At 45.1% G+C, this 23,040-nt stretch overlaps 1 protein-coding gene across 1 annotated transcript in view; it reads left to right on the top strand.

Moving 5' to 3' along the window:
• OVCH2 (ovochymase 2) overlaps positions 1-23,040 on the top strand; it is a 1,298,878-nt gene that overhangs the window by 1,187,380 nt on the left and 88,458 nt on the right. Inside the window, exon 20 of the mRNA XM_069623602.1 lies at positions 12,440-12,596. Within this exon, the coding sequence (XP_069479703.1) occupies positions 12,440-12,596 (157 nt within the window). The remainder of the gene's footprint in view (positions 1-12,439; positions 12,597-23,040) is intronic.

Here is a 23,040-nt window from a genome sequence, read left to right as displayed (position 1 = left end):
TCTGATGGTTCAATAATGTCAGCTTTAAGCATATCTGCAACCTCCTTTTCAGTTATTTAATTTTTAGTTTCTGGGATTCTATATAATTTTAAATTAACAATTTTCCCTGGTGGAGTTCTTATATAGTTAAAAAGAATTAGCAACCCTGCCTGGTTCTTCTGTGAACATGTCAGGAAATTGGGCCAATAAATCCCTGATATCTGTCTTTTTAGGAAGGTGACAGGTCGGGAGAAACTAGGGTGTTATCAGGGTCTAGGCAGAGAACAAAAATAGTAACTGTGATGTCTTCACTTTGATCAGCTCTCCAATTCTTGAATACATTTAAATATCATCTTATTCTCGGAAGTGCGTAAGAGAACAAGGACTGATTCTCCCATCGAGAATATGCAAGGAATGGCATGTGATGTTCTTGAGCCGGTCCCAGGTGTTTCTGCACAGTTTCCGTCACCATGGCCATATGGGATCCAAGTGTTTGAGTGGTTTGAGAAATTGGTAGGATGGCTTTTTCCCTTTCTTCCCATGTATCCCTCAACATATCTAATACATCTCTGGGTTCTCTCCCATATAAGAGTTCACACAGGGAATAGCCCAGAAAGGCCTCAGGGGTCTTCCTGACTGCAAACAAAGCCCATGGGATCATCACATCCCAGTTTTTTCCATTAGTCTCCACCAATTGTAGTATCCTCTTTAGGGTCTGGTTGAAACGTTCAACTAAACCGTTGGTTTGTGGGTGATAGACAGAGGTTCGTAGTGTTTTAATGTTGAACATTTCATTCACCTCATGCAGTAAGTGGGGCAGAAAGGTGGTACCCTGATCTGTGAGGATCTCTTTTGAAAATCCTACTCTCGAGAAGAAAGGTAGAAATATTTGTGTGGTGTTATTATGCAACAGTAAGGCCTCTCGGTAACGTGTGGTGTAATCCACTATAACCAAAATGAAACAATTTCCCACTTTAGATGTTTCTAATGGTCCTACTATATCCATAGCTATCCCTGAAAACGAGACTTCAATGATCGGTAAGGGTTGATGGGGAGCAGTGGGTACCGGGGTGGTGGCTGTCTTCTGACATATCACACATGTTAGTACGGAGTTCTTCACATCTGCAAAAATCTCTGGCCAATAGAATTTTTATGTGATCTGGCTTTGAGTCTTTCCAACTCCCTGATGGGCTGCAGTCAAATGGGAATGTGCTAGTTCTAATATGAGTCTTCTATTACTTTGAGGGACCACTAAATGGGCACGATGTACCCCTTCAGAGGTTGTAGCGCCCCTATATAACAGCCCCTTTGTAAAGAAAATCATGGTACCAGCCTGGTTTCGTCCTTCTTCCGTAACTAAAAAGGCTTTTATAAGGATTGGGTCATTTGTAACGCTCACCTGATTCCCACGGAGGCGCTGGTCCCGGCTGAACTGTTATAGTCTCTTCAATTGAGAAGCGTAGAGCTCGGATGACTCTCTGGACTGGGCCTCCTCTTATTGACCGTCTGGCTTGCAGGGTAAGGTTTCTGCAGGCGGAAGAAAAAAGGGTTAATGACCGTTTGGCTGGACTTCCTCCTCACTAATCGCCAACTCTCCGAAAGTCCAATGTCCTGGTGAGCTCTCACCTTAGGCGTATAAATGCTGGGCTCTCCATCCTGCGACTTATGCAGGGGTGCGTGGGTTCCAGTTACGTCACTGGAGGTCCTCAAAGTCTTTTGTGGCCTTAGAAGTGGCACAGGTGCTGAGATGCCAAAAAGTGATGCCGCCGTTACTGCACGAGCGGATGCCAGTAGGTATAAAGAGTTTATAGTCTTGAAGAGATGGGCACCATTAATGAAGTCTTTGCATTGTCTTTTTCAGTTGCCTGGATGCTGAGGGCGTGGTCACTGAGAGCGCGACACGTGCGGTTGTACGTAGGTATGGGAATTTCAATGACACCTCAATAATGTCCCTTGTTTTCTGTTTTCAGGTCTTGAGATGTTTCGGGCGTTGTTCGTCCGTTGCCGTTGCACGTGCGAAGTACGTGAGTATAATGATCTGTGACCTTATTATAGCACCTCTAACAATGTTCTTTTCTTATTTGCAGGTGTCGGGACCTTGCGGGCGTTTTCCCAGTCGCGGATGCACGTGGGGAAACACGTAAGTGTTAGGCTTTCTTGCAGTCTTTGATGGCACTTAAATAATGTCTTTTCTTGTTTTCAGGTGCCGGGCTGCTGCGGTTGAAGAGATCGTAATACGCGCACAAAAGCAGGTAAGAAAAGTAAATGCGGCCGCCTTCACCCGATTCCTACTTAACAATGTTCTTTGTCTTTACAGGTGCCGTTAGGCTGCTGAAGAGAAGGCCGCGAAGAATCCGTGAAAGCACAGATGGATCAGGTAAGCGAGTGCGGCTGCGAACGTGTTGCAACTTGCTAACCTTATGTTTCTTTTGCTTGCAGGTTCTGCCGGTGTCTGGATTCCTGGATGGTAAGTATAGTTCTCGTGTCTTTCTTCCACAGGTTGCTGAGCTGAAGCTGGAGATGTCACTGGAATGCTGGAGCTGACTCGGTGAGCGTCCTGCTGCAGATGCAGAATAACGCGAAGCACGTTTTCCCAATCGGGTGTGGTTTAAATAGTGTTGGAGTGATTGGGTGTCTTCTTCCTCAGCCTCGCCCAGGTAAAAGAGTTCCTGTGTTCCAGAGCTAAGGAGTGGCACCAGCCCCACCCAGGTAAGAAAGTAGTCCCAGTTCAGGGAATAGTTCCTCCCAGCAGAAGGCTGGGGACTTCATCCTGCCAGCATTTGCAAAGGTGAGTATGCAGCATGGTCTGCTACAGGTAGGTCCACCCAAGCACCTTTGCAAGAATTATGAGCCCGGCGCCCCTGGCGCCGGGACTGAGGTTTCTTATGAGCCTGGCGCCAGAGGCACCAGGACATGGTCCAAAGGGCCCCAATAGGGGTTTGCTGGAGCCGGGGACGAGGGTCGTGAGCCTGCTTCCGGGGATGCTGGGCTTGACTTGTCTTCTCGGGAGCAGTGCTCATGACAGCATTCCTTTGGGCGAATGCCAGATCGGGAAGGTGGACAACCTCTTCCAGTTCTTGGGGAGGCTGCCCCTTCCTAGGAAGTCTGCTTCCCTGAACCCCTGTTTGTTTAATCTTGGGATAACACATCTTGGGGTATTAGAAACACAGCTTTTTCTAATTTCCCCATGGCTACATTTTCCCCTTCCTTCACTGTATAGGGATTATGCCTTTGGTTGTATAGGTGGACTTTAACATTGCCCCAATAGTCAGGATAAATAATCCCTGCCATCACATCTAGCCCATATTTCCAAGCGAGCCCGGATTCTGAGGCTAATCTCATCATTTTGGGGGTGACTAGTGTTAGACCAGTGGTGATTAGGAATCTTTCACCTGTTGGTATTACTATCTCAGTAGTGCTTTGTAGGTCAAAGCCAATGGATTCTGCGGTAGCCACCGTAGGGCTTTTGGCCTTGGGACCTAACTTGATAAATCGTACAGGTCCCCAACTTTTATCAGTTGGTATTGATCCAACTCCTGACACTGTATGTGGCAGGTCAGAAGAAGGATGCAGACTCTGACAAGTCAGTTCACTATGAGGCTTAATAAAGAAAAGGAAAAAGGCCTGTCTTTCTGTATTCTATAAGGCATCCCTACCTAACAAAAATAGCTAAGGTATTCACCAGTGAATGTCTTAACAGAATTGGTCCTCTGTCCAAACTAAGCCTTACCTACCCTGCCACTACAACAACAATAAAAAAAAAGTGAATGACTCCCTTCTCCTGGAGTTTTTTCTTCTAGCAAAGTTCGGTTTCAGTAATTGATTTTCAAAAAGTCTCTGGTGACTATTGTTATCGGTTCATACAGTTCATTCAACACTTTACTGTGCTTTTGTTTCTTCTCTATTTGATGGTTACTTTTATGGTTTTATTATTCTCCTCTTGATTCTCTCTACAGAGATTTGTTCTTCTCGCTTCCCTGGTAAAGTTATCCAATGTTTATAAATCTCTCCTTTTATAGTCTTTTTCTTTCCATGTGCCTCATAATATTTGATCCCTTTTTGATGTCTGTCTCTGGATATATATTTTGACTCAGTTTTCGCTACAGTGTTTTCTCCTGGTCATTTTCTCTCTACTTTTATTTTATTTTATTTGCCTTTACCGACACTAGTATGAATATTCCAATATTGATTCTAATTTACCTCTTGAGGCTTCACTATCCTGCTTTCTTTATCTTGACTGAGACAAGTATGATTGTTCTCATAACGATTCTTATTTACTACTCTGGGTTTAAGTATCACAGTCTCTGTACTTTGACTGGGATGAGTATGAATGGTCCCAAAACAATTCTCATTCACTCCTCTGGGTTTAAGTATCACAGTCTCTTTACTTTGATTGGGACGTGTATGATTGTCCCATACAGATTCTCCATTCCCCTCCCGGGTCTTCTTTTTTCCCTGTTAGCTTGTGCTCTTAGGGGTAAGGTCACCAGGGCTTCTACTTGCTCAGGGTTTGTTCTCTCCTTCGCCAGCACGGTCTCTCGTGTTCCTGCAAAGTATCTTCTCTCATGCCGTCATCTAGGATAGTCACACAGTATTTCTAATGCCACTAAGTTTCTGTGTCTCCGTTTTCCAAGTGGTTTCGGTATTGTTTAGTTAACCCCAGGTCCCCAACGGGTCTTTCGTGGTCATGCACCTGCCTTCTCTGTCTCTCTCAGGACTCTAGGGCACTCTGCGTCAGACTTCAGTTCTCTCACTTTCCTCAAGGCAAGACGCTGCACGTCTAATTCTGCTCTGCGTTCCTTTCTGGTCACTGGATGCCGCACGTCCAACTCTCTCTCTGCATCAGGAAGTTCACCCGTTTTGTTACTCGCAGGCTTTTCTCTTTGCCAGTCTCCTCCCTCCTTGTGCATGACGTAGCCTTGGAACTTCCCCAGTGTATGTCTGGGTCTTCCTCTTTCTCTCTCATATTATTCCTCTCCTCTTCCGTATGTCATCCTCCATGTCCCAGTTAAATGGGATTTTTCCCTTATAGACATATTTACAGTTTGTCGGTGACAGTAGCACATATTGATTTCTTCTTCATACATGTTTCCATATGAGATGTTCAAAGAGGTATTGTCGGGATGGTACATAGGGAGTTCCTCACAGGAATGGGAGTTGTTGTCTCCAAAGGGAGACTCTTTCCCGGTGAGGTCCCACTTGCCTTGACCCCTAGAGAGGGTGTTGCAGAGTGGGCTCACCTCCCTAGCCTCATGGGGGATGGGGGTCTCCCTCTCGGGGAGAAGGGACGAATTCCTGCGATTCATCACACCTTCCAGTCTCTTATCTTTAGGGGGACAGCAGACGTTCAATTTATATATAATAGCTTATGGGCAGTGAACAGTAGGATGAGTACTAACTACATTCAAGGTACATCCTCAACCTAGTCATCCACCTCCTTCCCAAATAGAAAGACAGTGGGGTCAAATTGAGTGGACCATCCATTGATTTTATTAAGTGCTTTAACGACTTTTTGTATGATAGGGCATGGCAATATTATGTGCCCCAGGTTGCCCCCATGACCACACTATTTGGGGGGCTTTGTTAAGCCAATAACAGAAGGTTTTGCAGGTGTGGAATGTATTCGCTGTATTATGAAAAATTGTATTTCCCTATTTCTTCTGTTGAACGAAGTCAAGGGGGATAAATCAAAGAACAGGATGATGTCCATAACATTTATTGTTAGGCCAGGTCTTCCTTTGATAGATTAGCGAGTACAGTGTTATGCTGAAAATTCAGTGGCTAAAGGACACTGTATAACATTTTAAGCTGGGGGTAGTGTCTACCTCTCTAAATTAAGGTTTCACATTCAGAATTGGTTGTCGCATGACTGTTAAATGAGATCACTTTGGCAATATCATGCATCAACATTCTTTTAAATGTCAGCAATTGTAATGTTCCTCCATTGCCCACTCTGTGGACATTTTCTATGTTTCTTCTATGCTAATATCAGTGACACCCAAAGGAACAGCCCAGGGGGTAGACATGATTCATCCACTGCCATTTTTCGTAAGACATTATGCCAAGATTGTGTGGTATTGCCTACAATTAGGTGTTTGATCTTAGATTTACTTAACAGGATTGCAAGGGCCTCCTGAAATATCATTATTTACATAGACAACTGTTATGCTCACTTTGCATGAACCCACATATATATCCTCTTTGCCAGATATGATAGATATATACAGTAAGGAACTAACCTGATCAAGTGCAGAACGGTCAGTAGTAAAGAATCCCGTAAACTCTTGCACTCCCCTTCTCTGTAGAAGAATGAAGTAGGAGATACAGTGGCCTGAGGTAAACCCTCTGGGGAAGAAACCCTGGTATCAGGAGCTCCAGGGTGTTTGAGCTTGATCAGCCACTTGTGGAACTGCAAAGTATAGATGTCAAGCGGGAAGGATGTAGAAGCGTCTTTCTGTCTGATTGTTCTATCTTCGTTCTTGCAGCGCTCGGGGTCCAGGGCAATGCCTGGCCATGATGAGCTAAGCGAAAGAAACAGTATAAAATGGGGGACAGAAGGTGCGGAATGGAGGACTACGGTTGGCTTGCTGCAATTAGTTGCGTACCGAATGACTTGTTGATTCGGTGTCATGCGTGACACGGAAGGCGATCTCTAATACTCTGATTGCGTTGTAGTATGAAAGAAGGAAGAGAGCAGTTGATGTAAGGAGAAGCAGAGAGTAGGTAAGTATAGAGTAAAGGATACAAGAAGGGCAGATTTACGGAGCGTCCAGAGAAAGGAGTAGCGATGTGCCGGATAGCTGGAGAAGGCAGTATAAGACTTGTTCTCATGCTGGAACGAGGAGAAACCAGGAAGTCAGCTGCAGAGGAATCTATAACTGCACACAGCACAGCGGGCGCCATCTTGGAGGAAGGCTGCCAAACAGCCCGGATTCCTCTCCACCTATGCCTAACAGAATGCTGCTCTACCTGGGATGTTACAGTATGTCCCCTTACAAGAGGCGACATACCCTGTTTACCGGGATGGAGCCTGTTAAACAAACAGACCAGTTTAGGAGCATGAACCGAAAAAGCCAGTTCCCAGGTCCGGTCAGCAGAGGAAGAAGCCTTCCAGTACACCAGATACTGGAGGCGACCACGACAGTAGCGGGAGTCGGAAATACAGGACACCTCGAATTCCAGCTGTGAGATGGTGTCACAAGTGCAGGGCGATGAACCACAAGGTGGTGAAAACGAACCGGTACTGCTGGCTTCAGCTGAGAAACGTGAAACACCCGATGAATCCTGAACCAAGAATGGGGAAGCTGAAGCAGAAAGGCAGCCGACCCCCGACAGGTCAGAACCTTAAAAGGACCAAAGAATCTGGGCGACGCTTGGAAGGAACCAGATGGCGGGGCAAAAAACAGGATGCAAGCCAGACCATATCACCCGGCAAGATGACAAGAGCTGGCGTGTGATGCCAATCGGTGGACCGCTTGGCCCGGTCCTGAGCCTCCTGAAAGACAATGCCAGCAAGTGAATACCCCAGTTGGATATACAAAACCAGGGAATCCACATCCGGAACCTGGTAGAGGAAGGAGTAGCAGTCGGAAAACAGGAAGATATAAAGCTGGGTTGATCCGGATATGCTAATGTTTGCATATACCGCTTTCAGTGGGTAACATTTGGCCAGCACCTTCACATCAGTATTGATCAGAGAAATAGGGTGATAGCACCCATGGAGTGTTTGATCTTTCCCCAGTTTCTTAATTAAGATTATATTAGCATCATGCATTGATTTGGGCAGTTGTGTTGAGCCGACAGCCTCCACAAAGATGGAGAGGAGACACAACGAGATCTGCTCCATCATGGCCTCATAGGGAAAGCTAGGGAACCCATCCTAACTTGTCGCTTTGCCCTTGGGGAGTGCTGAATTGCTTTAGTGATCTTTTCCAATGTTGGAGGACTGTTAAGGGTGTTTAAGTCATCTGTGTTTAGTGTGGGGAAAGTCTACATCCTCTAAGGAGGCATCTATGCTTGATGAGTCACATTCTGGTGAGCCAGAATAACATTTATTTTTTCCTAATTTAATGAATTAATATAGATGGGTTGCGCAAGGCCGTATCATGACCTGACTGAAAGGTGCGCGCACCCCTCCCGGCGGTAACAGTAATACTGTCAGGTGGTATCACCGACAACAGTGGTCATCAGGCGGTAATACCGGCCAATTACAGTGCTATTGCCATTACCCCCGGCACAGCCGGCGGTAATACAGTTGCCTCCTAATTTGGAAGAAGAGTAAACATGGCAGCCTCTTTAACCTTTGTGTATCCGATGTTGGGGAATACGTGGCCTCTGTTGCATTTGTTCCTCCCAAATTGGGTGTATTTAGTACAGCCTGCTTGGCCTATGCAGACGACTTTTTATTGTGCGATCGCACTCCCATTGGCTTGCAAAGGCTCTTGTCTGCCTTTTTAGACTTTGGAAAACATAACAGCTTACTAATTAATTCTCTGAATACTTAAATACTGCAGTTTTCATCGACTAAGAAATCATGTAAATTTAAATAGTCAATAGGTAATGGTCCTTTAGTTCAGGTGGACAATTTCATGTATTTAGGCTTCACATCCTAGTCTCAACCCCAGAAAGCCCTAATTTGTGACCTACTAAAACACAAAGCTGTAACATTTTCGAACCAGATGTTGAAGCTAAATACGAAATATGGCAGATTTTCTATGAAGCCTGTTTTAAGCTTCTATGAGAGTAAAGCAATTCCGAAATGTATTTATGGAGTAGAATTGCTAAATCCATGTGTTCTTGATTATTTGGACACTCTTGAAGCCTTAATCAGGTGAAAGGTCATGAGAGTCCCTAACACGGTCTCAGTAGCCGCTATTAGGTACGAACTAGGGCTAACATTGTTACAAGTTAGGGGGGAATGGAGACTCTTAATCTTGTACCAGAGTATTTGTTTTCCGATTAAGCACATTTTATAAGAAGAGCTTAATAATGTTATACGCGCTGACAAAGTACATTTATTAACAAGACTGAGAAATCAGTGTGATAACTTCCTTCGTGAAATAGAGAAAATATGTCAGATCTGTGGGAACATTCTGATGCTGTGAAACAGGCTCTATATCAAGCTGACTTGTGTTGCACTTTTAATCAGTTCCATAGTTATCCCTCTCTCTCCCATTTATCCATAAGCAGCGTGGGATTGTTGCACTTTATTTAAATATATTCCCGACCAGACTATATTGGAATGAATTATTAAGGTTCAGGTGGAATCCATGTTCAACAATGGAAACACTGTTAAGGCACTGACTAAAGTCTCTTTGTCAATTTTGTAAAGTGGAACCTGAAACCTTGAAACACCTCCTGATTTACTGCCATGTCCTGTTATCCCAGCAAATGTTATATTTTAAGAACTTTGTTTCAGACCCCTCTCATATTGACAGCACATTTCTGTTGATCTCTACTTCTGTTGGGCTTGCAGTAACAGGATTTTTAGGAGGAATTAAACTATCAACATAAATGAATGAAATATGGTAATATCTTAGGGTGTGTCCCATTTGCTTTGTTTTATAGTGTTCTGGTGAGTTTAAGGGAATTGTGAGTTTTAAATAAAACACTGTTATGTGAGGTATTATGATATTTCATTTTATGATCTATGCAATTATGTTATTTTGATTGTCTTAAGTAACTTCCATGAAAATTTTATAGGATGTTAGTGAATGTATTGGATCATACAAATTTGATCAATTTGTATGTAAAGGTTTTATTGAACCAAATATAAAACAAAAACATAAAAATGTGTCAGTAATACCATTGCTGTCACTTTGAACATATACTGCCAGACTTATAATGAGCCCTGTCTCTTATTAACTTCGTATTATTCGCCTCCTTGCATCTTCAAGCCAGGAGCTTGTTTGACCAAGCTGACTTGCACATACCACGTAGGAAGTCCAAGAAGGTGTATCAGCATTTGTATCTGGTAACTCCTTCCCTCACATTATGATCTCAAATGTCCTCTGTCCCTTTAACCCAATAGGTTAGGTTATCATCATGTTCCAAGAATCTTAGGTTTAGACGCTAGGGTGAAGATGCCCTCTGTCTATTAAGCAGATTGACCGGAAGTATTTCTGGGGTATGGTCAAACATCGTGATGGAGAGGATATCGCATCCAGCAATATGGTGCAGCAGGTGATGAGAGCGAGCCACGTATCTAAGAGGAAATATCTATTATGAGGGTGGGCGAAATAAAAGTGGATTACGCACTCTCCAGACATCTACGTACTTCATTTCTTTCATTAACTCCTTAAAGCGGGTCTTGACAAGGTATTTTCTCTTTTCCAAATCCCTGAGTCTTAGGCCAAGATTTTCCAACTACTCGTTTCCAATCAGTTTCTTTTCGACCAAGTTCTGCAGGGAATTTCCTGGCCGGCAAACAATGGTCTCCATCTTCAGTACCTTTAAGTGGGGATGTATTGTACAAGAGAAGTCCATGCTGTTTATGTAGGATACAGTTATTTCCGTAGTGTCAAAAAAGTGCCATCCATTCTGATATTTAATATAACAGCACAAGATTGTGCCTTTTAAAGTCTCAAAGATGGGGTTTAATTGAAGACCTCAGTAGAAAATCTTTGAATAATCACATTTTGGCTTCATTTTTGTTAATTTCTCCATGGCGTTGGTAGGCATGCATGATTTCAATCGTATGCTGTAAATTCAAGAAGCACCCTGTGATGGTCCTGGGACAGTCTTCATTGTTCAGACTTAGGATGGGAACCCTGCGGGTGCGCTCAATTGTGAACTCCTTGGTGTTGGCAACAGGCAGGTCTTTTTCCAGCAGTTTGATGATGAATATCTCAATGTCTGTGCCATTTATGTCCGGTATGCTGGTTACCCGAAGGTTGTTGCTCCCTGATCGATTTTCTTGGTCATTGACTTTGGTTGAGAGGCATTGAATCTCCTTGACTGGGAAATCCAGTTAATTGGCCAAAGTGTCAAAGTTATGTTCTACTCTGCTTTTGCAGCATTCATTGTCCAAAATGATGTTCGATTGTTCGTTCATGTGGTTGTTCAATTCTTTCCATTCTTTTGCCCCATCCTGCACTGCCGTGTTGGTGTCCAGCACTCTCTGATTCAGTCTTCCCATCTCAGCCAAAAGGGCATAGAGCAGGGATTCCTGCCAGGCTCCTTTCTGCTTTGATGTTCTGGGAGACTTTGCTGCCACTGGGCATTCATACTGGTCCTGCTGCTTGACTCAAATTCTTAAGTGTGAGACAGCATATTGAAGGGTACAGAGTCTCTGCAGGTGGTGTAATTTGAGGGTCACTGAACTTCTCAGTCCCAGGACCCTGGGAAATTGGGCAATTGTAATAATTTCCCTTTATGTTAGTGTCTGTTAGAGATTTGAGTGTCTGTTAGAGATTTTCTGTTGCCAAAGAGAAGTACTCTTGTTAATAAGCAGAACGTTGATATAATGCTAACGTTGTTGCTATTGTTGGCCCAGGAATTGTGGATGGTAGCATAGAGTCCAGGGCTGGGCACAGGACCTGCTCCGCCCAGATGCTTGTGGGGTGGAGGTTGGGACGACCGCAGTCAGGCACCGAATAGGAATGCGGTCACAGCGCATGTAAGTAGGAAGGCAATGTCTTCTCCGCGGGACCTTTAAGACTGACCCAGTCTCTCTGATTCTGTGCCCACCATCTCATATCTCGACCTATCTACTCCAGTATCTCCTGCACCCAGCCTCATGTCCTCCTCCAGGTTCATACCCAAAGCACCACCTGCTCCACAGCTGTGCTGTTATGTAGTTACGTTACTCGCCGCTGCAGCACCAGTCAATCTCCCGCAAGAAGAGAGCACTCGGTCCAGGACCGCAGGCGCAGGTATACCGCTGGGGTAAGCCAATGGTCAGGTCGCTCCATGGAAGGCAGCCATCATATCAAACGGCGGGCAGGCCCTTAGCGAGCGCACTGCTGTACTGAGTGTGAGCTCTCACAGATTGGCTCCAGTGCTCACTGGCCCCTCTGGTGGATTTACTCAGGTCAGATCACCTTGTATACAGAATACATAGACACATTAAGCAGCTCTAGGGTGCAAGCTAACTCAGAGAGCAGCCATCTTGCATGGGTGCACAAGCGCCCCCGTATAGAATGTGTTTTTGGCTAAGATTTGTTTGTTGTTTGCAAACCAATGCATGCTCTGGACTGTGCATTTCTTCATCAGCCTATTGAGGTACAATGATTTGTTCTACCCTATAATATATACCAATTCCATTTCTGTTGCTGTGTTTTTTGTACTTTATTCATTATCAAAACAATTTATGACGGGAAAAAATAGGGGCTTCTCTTGGTGTAAATACACTAACATTTAAGATTGAATTATAAAACGGCACAGATCCATATTAGGGGCTGCTTGGAGGTTTACATCACAATTAAGTTGAAGAAGGTGTGTTGATTTCTTTTCTTCTCAGGGTGATTCAGGAGGTCCATTGGTATGTTCACAAGAAGATCCCACAGAATACACTCTCCATGGAATCACAAGCTGGGGATATGGGTGTGGAAATACACAGCCAGGAGTTTATACCAATGTGTCAAGTTTCATTGACTGGATCAGCCATCATATCAACAGTATGTATTCATAAATACTGACTGTAGGTTTATTGTTAGGGATTTTATGTACCACTTTATGTACATTGTTGGTAATAATGTCATGTTTCCTGCTACCTTTAGTTATGTTATTCTATGTGAATATTTTTTTTTATTGTAAAAAACCTTTACAATTATGATAAATATAAAAACCAAGAGGCCAAACATTTACAAACATAATCCAATTCATCAAACTCAGTCAATTAAAAAACAATATCAGTAGATATTTCATAATCAATACATTCTTAGGCTCATAAGGAATTTACAGACAGTGAAGTTACACATAACAGCTAATCTTAACAATACATAGATAAGGCCCAATTGACCAACATAATCATCTCATCATCTCCAGCAGAACTAATAAATTAAGATTCCCATAGTAATTGTAGAACACAAAAATAGCATCAACGGCAACTTATAATTGACATATACCTACTCGCTGTTTGCGTCATACCGATTCTGAACCAGGAATAATACCTGATTTTTCAATTAATTTTCTTTCTAACAATGTTAAGAAATTAGTTAGACTCAAAATAAGTCTTTGAGTCCGGCCCCACATACATCTTTGCCATAGATTCTCCCTGCTCAGAGTAGATCCTGAGCAGCGATACTCACCAAACATAATTTTCCTTTCAGAATCCAAATTCACACAATACACAGTTAGATGTTTCAGCGATTCTATAATGTTGTTAATTTTACAGAATCTGCAGTACCCATTATCTATCTTGTTTTTATTCTGATGCCAATTCATCAGTTTTTCGTTTGTTTGTAGCTGATTTAAACGAAATCTCAGGTAAAAAGTCATAGCTACTTTGCATGGAAAAATGTCATGATACTTCGGATGATAACCCCACTGCTTCGGGAATTTAGCGTATTCAGAATAGGATTTATAGGTATTAATCGTGTCAACTAAAAGACACCAATAGTAACGACAATACTTTAGTTTACCTGAAGGGAGGCCTAGTATCAAATCCTCATGGCTTATCGCCGTTGAAGAAAGTAAATCCTCCATTTTATCTCTGAATTTCAGAAAAGATGGTGGATAACCTTGAGCAATCATCATCCCTAGATCGACATACAGCGAGTTTTTAGGGGGCAACAACATTTTACCATAATTTACAAGTGCTTGCCAGTGCCATTTAACTGATAAGGGCAACAGGCCAAGCTCAAGGCAGATGATTGCATTTGGCGTGGACATAGCTAGACCTAAGACTTTCTTCCACATTTTGCCCTGGACTATGTCCAATATTCCCTGTATGTCATACAGACATATATCCAGGGCATAAAGTAGAATCGGCTCCACTTTTTGTAGGTACAATTTCAGAATTGGTAGTAAGGAGAATGTCCCCAATCGGTTATAAATAAGTTTCATCTGAACAGTCAGTGATTGCACTTTGTTATCTATGATCATTTTCTACCCGTCGAGTGAATATGTACTTGATAAGTGGTAACCCAGATAACGAATGGCAGATGACTTAGGGATCGGAATACCATTGAGGCACCATGTACATTTTGCTGATCTCTTTCGACCCTCTGCGAAAACAACAATAAACACATTTTCCGGATTCACTTGTAAATTATGTTTTCTCGCGAAGGAGTGAAATAGACCCAACTTTGTCTGGAGCCCAAAGGGGGTCTGAACAAAGAACAAAAAGTCATCGGCAAAACTTAGCCAGTTCAGTGACAGAACACCCAGTTTTACGGGAAAAATACAGGCCTCATTCCATTCTTCATCTAGATCTAATAGATATAAATTGAACAGTACTAACGCCAAATTGCAGCCCTGCTTCAGTCCTATTTCCGTAGGAATAGAATCCGTGAGGGCTCCCGCTTTTGTCAACCGAATCCTGTAGGTTGTTTGTCTATGTAAAGCAGCAAGTATTGCAACCAACTGAGGAGCAAATCCAAATTTAATTAATTTCGCCCACAATATTCCTCTAATGATTGAATTAAAGGCTGCAGTAAGATCAAGGGCTGCCATATAAATTGACCCTGACATAGAGAACCTAGTCAGCTGATGTAAATGAGCAATTACTGTAGTATTAAATTGACAGCCCATGTGGCGGCGAAAACCTATCTGGAATTTAGGCAAAAGATTCTGAGAAATAATATGTTGGTGTATAGATTGTAGTAGTAGACCAGTAAAACATTTTGCAGCAGAGTCCATAAGTGCTATGGGCCTAAAGTTAGCTGGCTCATTCATAGGCCCCTTCTTATAGACCGGAATAATAATAGCTGAACACCAGGAATTAGGAATTCTTCCTAAATAATGAATCGCATCAAATTTGATTTTAAAGAGCAAGGCCCACAATTCCGGATTAAGTTTAATTAAATATGGTGCAATGCATCTGGCCCAGCTGCTCTTGAGCCGTTTGATTCAATAATAGCCATACATATTTCCTCTTTGGCTAGAAACAAACCTCAGTAATTGGATCATTCCGCTTACTATAAGAAGTGGATAGGAAATCTTGTGGCATGGCAAACTTAGATTTAATATAACTGACCCATGTTGATGCAGCGATAGATGGTTCTTCAATAATTTCAGAATTGCCAGTCAAAGTGCGCAAGGCCCACACCTGTCTAGTTTGATTATTTAATAATAATGCTAAAAGGTTCTAATTATCAGTATTAACTCATATTTCAAAGCCTTTATTTGTCTTTTATATGTCGAGCCAATATGTGCTTTCAAGGCATGATACTCATTCCCATTAGATACGCTAAGGCCAAGTTGTCGAATCTGGTACCGTTTATCTTTGCGTAATTTGACCACCGTATAATTATAAAGATGTCGATGATTGGGGGGATTACTGGTTTCCAACGAACTCATAATATGTGCAACATGTGCTGCAATTCTTATTGAGTTCTGAAACTCAGCAAACACACCAGCCTGCCCTCCTATTTAATCATCTAATATGAGTAACTGATTCTTTTGCATATTCAATATAACTTTTTTGCATCTCTTAGAGGTCCACTTAAGAGACAACCGATTCCGATCAAATTCTATAGTAGAGAGTATCGGATCTATTTCAAGGTAACGCATTTTGACTCTAAGCTGGAATTTCAGGGCAAAGTGATCTCCTAAAAATAGATTAGTAACAGTTATCAGATCAATGATCTGCATCAATTTAGAGGAGACAAAAGTATAATCGATCAGTGAGGTCCATGGGCCTCTGGCCCAAGTATAGTTATAAATTCCTGTTTTAAATGGAACCATTTGAATATCCCATGTCAAAAAATATTCTACCCACTTTTTGCCATTCACTATAGATTTCTTGTTCAGGTTGTACTGACTATGTTTACTCCCATTATCTAACACTGCACAAATGGAGTTAATAGTTATTATATTGTACAAAATCACCTAGAGGCGGTTTATTGTGCCCCCGCCAGTTGCATTCAGATCTTGGTCCATGGAAGGAAAATGAGCAGGGTAATGATAAGAGGATGGGATAAAACGGATAAGTGAAACAGTCATAACAAGGGAGAGATGAAGTAGGGGAGGGTGGGTTGAATGTTTTTGGGTGGCTTTGGTGAGTGACCATAGAATTTGTGATGTGAGAAAGAAGTGTTTATTCTAATGTGCATGGGATTAATTGGAATTTGTTAATAGCACATTTGGAAAAAATGGTACACTTAAGCAATAAGCCCCAAGCCGCGGGGCCATTACTGAGTCAGGTAATGGCTTGGGGCCCATAGTTACAGCTCTGAGTGAAGCAAGGGCCTTAACGATGGCCACAGGGCATTACCTGACTCGGTAATGGCCCTGTGGTGAGGGGCTTATTGCTATTAGTACCCCCGGCCCGCAAGACCATGGTACTAATAGCATTCTTTTTCTGTTCCGAAATGCTGCTGCGTTTCGGAACAGAAAAAGAAAAAAAATGTCAAGAAAATGGCTGCCGGGGAAGGGAAAACTGAGTCACTTTTCCCTTTCTAAGGCGGCAATCAGGGGCGGACACGCTGGGGACAGAAGTGTTCCCAGCGCATTCTCTCTCGAAAACAGAAGAAAAAGAAGGTAAGTGGGGTTGGGAGGGCGGGGAGAGGATTGTTTGTGGGGTTGGGGGGCAGGGGTGTGGAAAACACCTGAATCCCCAGCAGGGGAGGATGGCAGCCTCCAGCCCTGCAGCGGCTCGGAGTGGGGATTACCTTCTTCCGAGCCTCCTCATTCGCTGACGGGCTGCCATACCCCCTGCCGGGGACGTGAAAGAAGCTAAAGCTTCGAGGGATTCTGCGTGGGGTATGGACCGGGCGAGAGCCAATCAGATTGTTTGTAACATTCTGATTGACCCTCGCCAGGTACTAATCTGTATTATAATGATGCTTGTGGGATTGAAATTGTGCTCAGGGAATACTAAATATTGGTGGCATATTTGCTTGAGCTTACTTTATCTAATTTATGCAACAGCTCAAACTCCAGAAAACGAATTCTGAGACTGCCCTGCCCAATGTGGCCTATTAAGGAATAGACTGTGTACAAAGGGGAATGTTTGTGTATAACAGAAGGAAACTTAGCAAGGTATAGTCACAATCACAGATTCCAGTTTATTCTAAAGGTCTGGCAGGCTTTAAGGTAATAAGTTCTCAAGATCAGATAAAGTATAATTTTACTTCTGTACAAACTAAACTCTACTACTATAGGCTGAGTGACATACGCAAGCTTGTATGCTATATATAACTACTGCTATTCGAACAAACATCCAAGGACAATGGACTGCCAAGTTACAAATAATTTTTGAAATACATGGAAAGTATTAAGTGCCTGATTCACAGAAGCGTTATATAATGGTGCAATCCGATAGGAAAAAACTCTGTGAATCAGGCCCTACATGTTTATGAAATATAAAGATTTTGATTTGATTTGATTTTGATTTTGATTATTTGTAACGTGTTCAGAACGGACCAAACCGTATAAAGGTGCAGATGGAACATAAACAAGACACCAAAGCACCATATGAAAACAGGCAAACCCTCTTAACAAACAACATGACCACGCCCCTCTTCTGAGATCCTGTCGCACCCATCATTTAAAAAGAAAGGTCTTAATAGCTTGACGAAACTGGTATAAAGATTTGAGAGCTCTAAAGTCTCGGGGGATACTGTTCCATAATCTTGGCCAAAAATGGCAAATCTTCTGTCTCCCCTTGAGACAAACATTGATGGGGGGCCAGTCAACAACTGGTCTTCTGATCCTAACGTTGTAATCGGCTGGTAATGACTGAGTCTATCCCTCAGATAATCGCGACAAGACCTTTTAAGCATTTAAACATAAAACATGCCACCTTCAACTTTATTCTATCCTCTTCGACTAGCTAGTGAAGTGATGGAGGAGCCGGTGAAACATGAGTGAATCTGCCTAGATGGCAGACCATTCTGACGGCCACATTCTGGGCTTTTTGGAGCCTTTGCAGCTGTTTAGCTGGGATGCCTGCCAAGAGGCTGTTACAATAATCCAGATGTGCATTTATAATGGCCCCCACCACAATAGCATGATCTTCACCTGGAATGAAAGGCAAAACCTGGCGTAAAAGACACAAGGAATAAATAATATCCTGCACTTTGGCACTAACCTGGCCCTAGCTTCCGAGGTTATCTTGCCAAATGCAGTCCAAATTTCTTACCCTAGAGATAAACCTAAGTTAAGCACCGAAAAGACTAGGGGAAAAATAACATTTTACTGCCTGAGGAGATGACTTGGTCCAAACAACACCAGCTCAGTTTTAGTTGGATTAAGCCAAAGCTGATTTTCCGCCATCTACCTGCTGACATTGTCAAGACACTGTTTCACCTTAAGAAAGGTTTCTTCCATATTATCAATTTTAAGGAAAGTCTGAGTGTCTTCAGCGTAAGAGTGATACTTAAATTCCATGATACCTCATAATTTCCATCAGTGGTTGTAAATACAGATTGAAAAGTAGAAGTGACAGTGATGACCCTTTTGGTACCCCGCAACTCATCACGATAGGGTCTGAAATAAGTCCCCATAGTTTGACCTGCTGATGGCGATCGGCCAGGAAAGATACAAACCATTTAATCGCATGGTTTTAGACATTGCCAACAGACCTCAGACTTTTCAGCAGGCTATGATAATTACCGTATCAAGACATCCGTGGGCTTTAAATAAACATAGAGCTGCTGTAAAGACTCATTGATCCCCTGAAATTTGGCCTGTACTAATTAAGTCAATGTTCACCGCTCAAATAATAGGCATATGAATTTATCAGGCTTTGCAATAGTTATTAGCAACCTTGCTGAGGGAGCCAGCCAATCAGGAGGCACGGAGCATGGGCTGAAACTGCTAATCTAAACTTGCATTCCAAGCCGCCTGATGGCCAGTTCCCCCACCCACCATGTTACCCCCACCGACCCAACAGTAATGTTTCCCCACACCCACCAACCCCCACTTACCTGATTGCTGCGCCGGCGGGTCCTGCACTAGCAGCTCCTGAGGCTTCTGTCGCTGCTCTGTTTGGCCGCCATAGAACATGGGACGGGTGTTAATAGCGTTATGCACCTGTTCCTAGGGCTGGAGCAGGTGTTAAAGTCCTGGGGCCGTTAACACCTGTTCCAATCATTGGAATGGATGCTTAACACTTAAATACAAAATACCCATGTAACAGGATGACTTTAAGAAATTGTTGAGTGATAAGTAAATATGTTGTTGAGTTTTATGCTCAGTATGGAAGTATTTTAAATTGCATGTGAAAAACAAAGCTTCTCCAGCATGGGGTCTGGCATGGATTCACATGCTCATGAATATTCCCCGTCGTCAGCTGGGAATCCTCGGTAAAGAAAAAATCAGTTTCAGTTTCGTTTCTGAACTGTCTTTCTCCTAATAACCAATCACTGGTCTCTGGGTGGGTCATACTGCCTCCAGCCAATGACTGCCCTCTACCTAAGCCCCTCCTCTGGCAGCCATCTTCAGATTTTTACCGCATGTTCAAGTGTTGGGAGTCCTTGTGCTGTAGCTCTCGAGCTTTTACTGCGTTTTGAGAATTTTCAAAGAGATTTCATCTCATTTTTCGGTCAATCGAGCCTCTAGGTCCACCATTTCTACTTCCGATCAACAGGGACCCGTTTCGGATTCTTCAACGCCCCTTAAGGGCGGAATTTTTGTCGAGTATCACTTCTCTGAGGCTTCCGGAAGATCTTTGAGGCCTACCCCGCGTGGACATGGCCCAGGAAAAAGGAAACACGACACCCGGACCCAAGCTCTTCAGGAGCTGCCCTGGATGTGGACTGCAGAATGTCTTCAAGGAAGATGAACATTCTCAATGTCTCTAATGCCGTCATGAAAACAAAACGCACATGGAGAAGGACTGTGCGTTTAGCAAGAACATGTCCGAGCGGACGATGAGGGATTGTCGTGCCCGCCTTACCAACTGGCTGGAGGGGAAGAGCCCAGCAGCGGGTGAGAAAAAGAAGAAGTCTGAGCGGTGTTCTAAGTCCTTTGAGGGCGCCCCGGCGACGGGGGCCCAACAAAAGGCTAAGCACCGCGAGTCTGCGGGCACTGGGAGCGCCGAACGGTCGGGCTGCTCGGCTGCTAGGCAGGGCGCAATTTCACTGATGCCATCAACCACGAGCCAACGCTCTAGCTCGGGGAAGAGGAAAGCAGAGAACCTGGGTAAACTTCGGGAGAAGTCCCGGTCGATCCCGACGACAGCCAAGGGGGAGCGAGGCGGTGAACCTCCACTCAAGGTGAAGGCCTCAAGCGCCTCCAAGGTCGTGAAGGGCTTGATTCACCTGGCTAAGGCCTCTATCAAGGGAGTCGTGGCGGCCCTGGTGAAACCTGTGGAGGGTACCCCAGTGGAGGTGACCTCGGGGTCTAGAGTTTCCCTGCCACCGCGGAGGGAATCTTCTTTACAGCCCATCGATAAGACACCCGTGAAAACCCTGGTGGGAAAAGAGGTGGGGCCAGTGGCCATCACGGACACGGATACAGCCTCTGAAGAAGAACTGGCTGGAGTCGTAAAGGTCCTGAGCAGGAAGTTCGAGGAGGTCCGGTCCCACGGGAAAGATCGGACCAAGAAAGCAACGGCGGTGGCGATGAGGAACACATGGAGGCAGAGGATTCCACTCCCCAACCGTTGCGCCCGTTGCAGCCGGTCCCTGAGCCACAAGACAACTCAGGGGCGATCTTGATGGCGATCCAGGCCTTGTATACAGAGATAAGGACAAGGTTGCCCTTACCACCAACGGATGACCGAGCGGAGCCTGGACGGTCGGAAAGCCCTCAAAGTAAGCGGAGGAGAATTCATCCACCCCCTCCTTTACAGCCTTCTCGGCCCGCACAGCCTTCTTCCCCGTCTCCTGAGCCGAGGGATGATACGGGAACAGAGACAGCCACGATGGGGACGGATGACGACGGTGGTGACGACGGGATGGACCTCCCATCACCTACTCCGGCCTCCCCGCCCGACGAAATTGGCTCCTTCCATGCCATGATCGCCAGGGCATCCGAGCTCTTCCAGCTCTGCCCCGTGGAAGAGAAGAAGGAAGGTTTCCTCTATCAACGACGGGAGGCCAAAAGGAAGACGGTCCTCTCGGTCCCGTTACTCGACGACATCTGGGACGAGGGGCTGTTGCTCCTGAAGAACCCATCCACGGCCCCTACCAAGAGAGACCGGTATGAGAAGAAGTACCTGGTTCCGGATTCCGCCCCCATGTGCCTTAGGGCGCAACCTACCGTGGACTCGGTTGTCTCCGCGGCAGCCAAGAAGAAAGCGGCGGGGGCGACGGTGTCAACTTCGACATCTCCGCCGGATGGCGAAGGGAAAAATTGGATGCCATGGGACGACGGGTCATCTCGTCGGCGGCGACTACTATCAAAGCAGCCAACGCCCTCGCGATCATGGCCCGCTACGACAGGGAGATATGGTTTAAGATCGCTCCTCTACTGGATTTCCTCCCGGACGACAAGAGGGCTTAGGCCCTAGAGATCCTACAGGAGGGAGAGGTGGCGTCAGACCACGCCATAACGGTGGCCACGGACATTGCAGATACCGGCTTCCGCCAGATGGGCAACAGCGTTTGCCTTCGCCGGTGCGGTTGGCTCAAGGCAACCGATTTCCGTCAAGACGTGCAGACCAGGGTCCTGGACATGTCCTTCGACGGGAACAACCTGTTTGGCAAGGCAGTGGATGAGTCGCTGCAAGCCATCAAGTCCGACACAGAGACGGCTCGTGCCTTAGGCATTCTTCAGCAACGACGGCGGCCCTTTCGGGGCTCCGGAGGCTAGCAGGGTGCCTCCAAGGGATTTGGCGGCAGCTCCTCGACATACCGCCAGGCGGCTCGCTCCTCGTCGCAGGAGGCCTACAGGGGACGCGGCAAGCAAGGAGGATATCGTCGTTGTCGCCAAGGAGGACAGAGCGGCAAGGCCGCGGCCAAGCAGGATTGAACTGGCCGTAGTGTCGGGCCCCCACCTGAGCACCCCGGTGGGAGGTCGGCTGGTGAACTTCGTCAGTGTGTGGGAGTCCATCTCCACCGACCGTTGGGTGCTGGATGCTCTGGCCCGCGGGCACACAATGGAATTTCTAAGAAAGTATCCCCGTATTCCACCGGTGGCCAGAAAGGAAAACCATGTCCCACAACTACTACTGGAGGTACAAGCGATGTTAAAAAAGGAAGACATCGAACTCGTCCCAAAGAGGCTCCGGGGCTCCGGAGTATACTCGCGGTACTTCCTCGTAAGGAAAAAGACCGGCGGTTGGCGACCCATCCTGGACCTTCGTCGTCTAAACAAGTACATCAGGTCCCAGAAGTTCCGGATGGTTACCCTCCAGCATGTGCTGGGACAACTGGAGGAAGGCGACTTCCTATCGTCGCTGGACTTGGAGGACGCCTACTATCACATCCCCATCTTGAAAAAACATCAAAAGTTTCTGCGATTCATAGTTCAAGGATGGCACTACCAGTTCAAGGCCCTTCCCTTCGGACTGAAGTCAGCACCCAGGGTGTTCACCAAATGCCTGGCACCAGTGGAGGCGCGGCTGCGCCTACAGGGGATCCACGTCTACCCTTATCTGGACGACTGGCTCATCCGGGTGGAGTCAAGGGAACTCGCCGTCAAACACACAAGGAAGACCGTCCAACTGCTCACGGATCTAGGATTTTCGATCAACTTCAGGAAATCCCACCTGGTACTGTCGCAAGTCGCCCTGTTACACAACGACATAGTGAGCCTCATAGAAATACGCACCGCCATTCCCCCTCTACTGAAGGTAGTGTATGTGCTCCACTCCTTGCCAGTGGCACCTACCAGCACACAGTGGGGCACTTGCATGTCATATCACAATCCTTATTTTCCCGGATACTGAACCAAGTGCTGGATGCCTTCCTTAAGCACACAAGGGACTACATTTCCCTATTACGGACTACCCAGGAGATATTCGATTAAAAGTTGCCTTCCATACACTGGCAGGCGTGCCAAATTGTG

The sequence above is a fragment of the Ambystoma mexicanum genome, chromosome 11 (genome assembly GCF_040938575.1).
Source record: "Ambystoma mexicanum isolate Mex_15411 chromosome 11, UKY_AmexF1_1, whole genome shotgun sequence".
Lineage (NCBI taxonomy): Eukaryota > Metazoa > Chordata > Amphibia > Caudata > Ambystomatidae > Ambystoma > Ambystoma mexicanum.
Note: the sequence above shows the minus strand (reverse complement) of the source record. Positions and strands in the feature narration are given on the sequence as shown.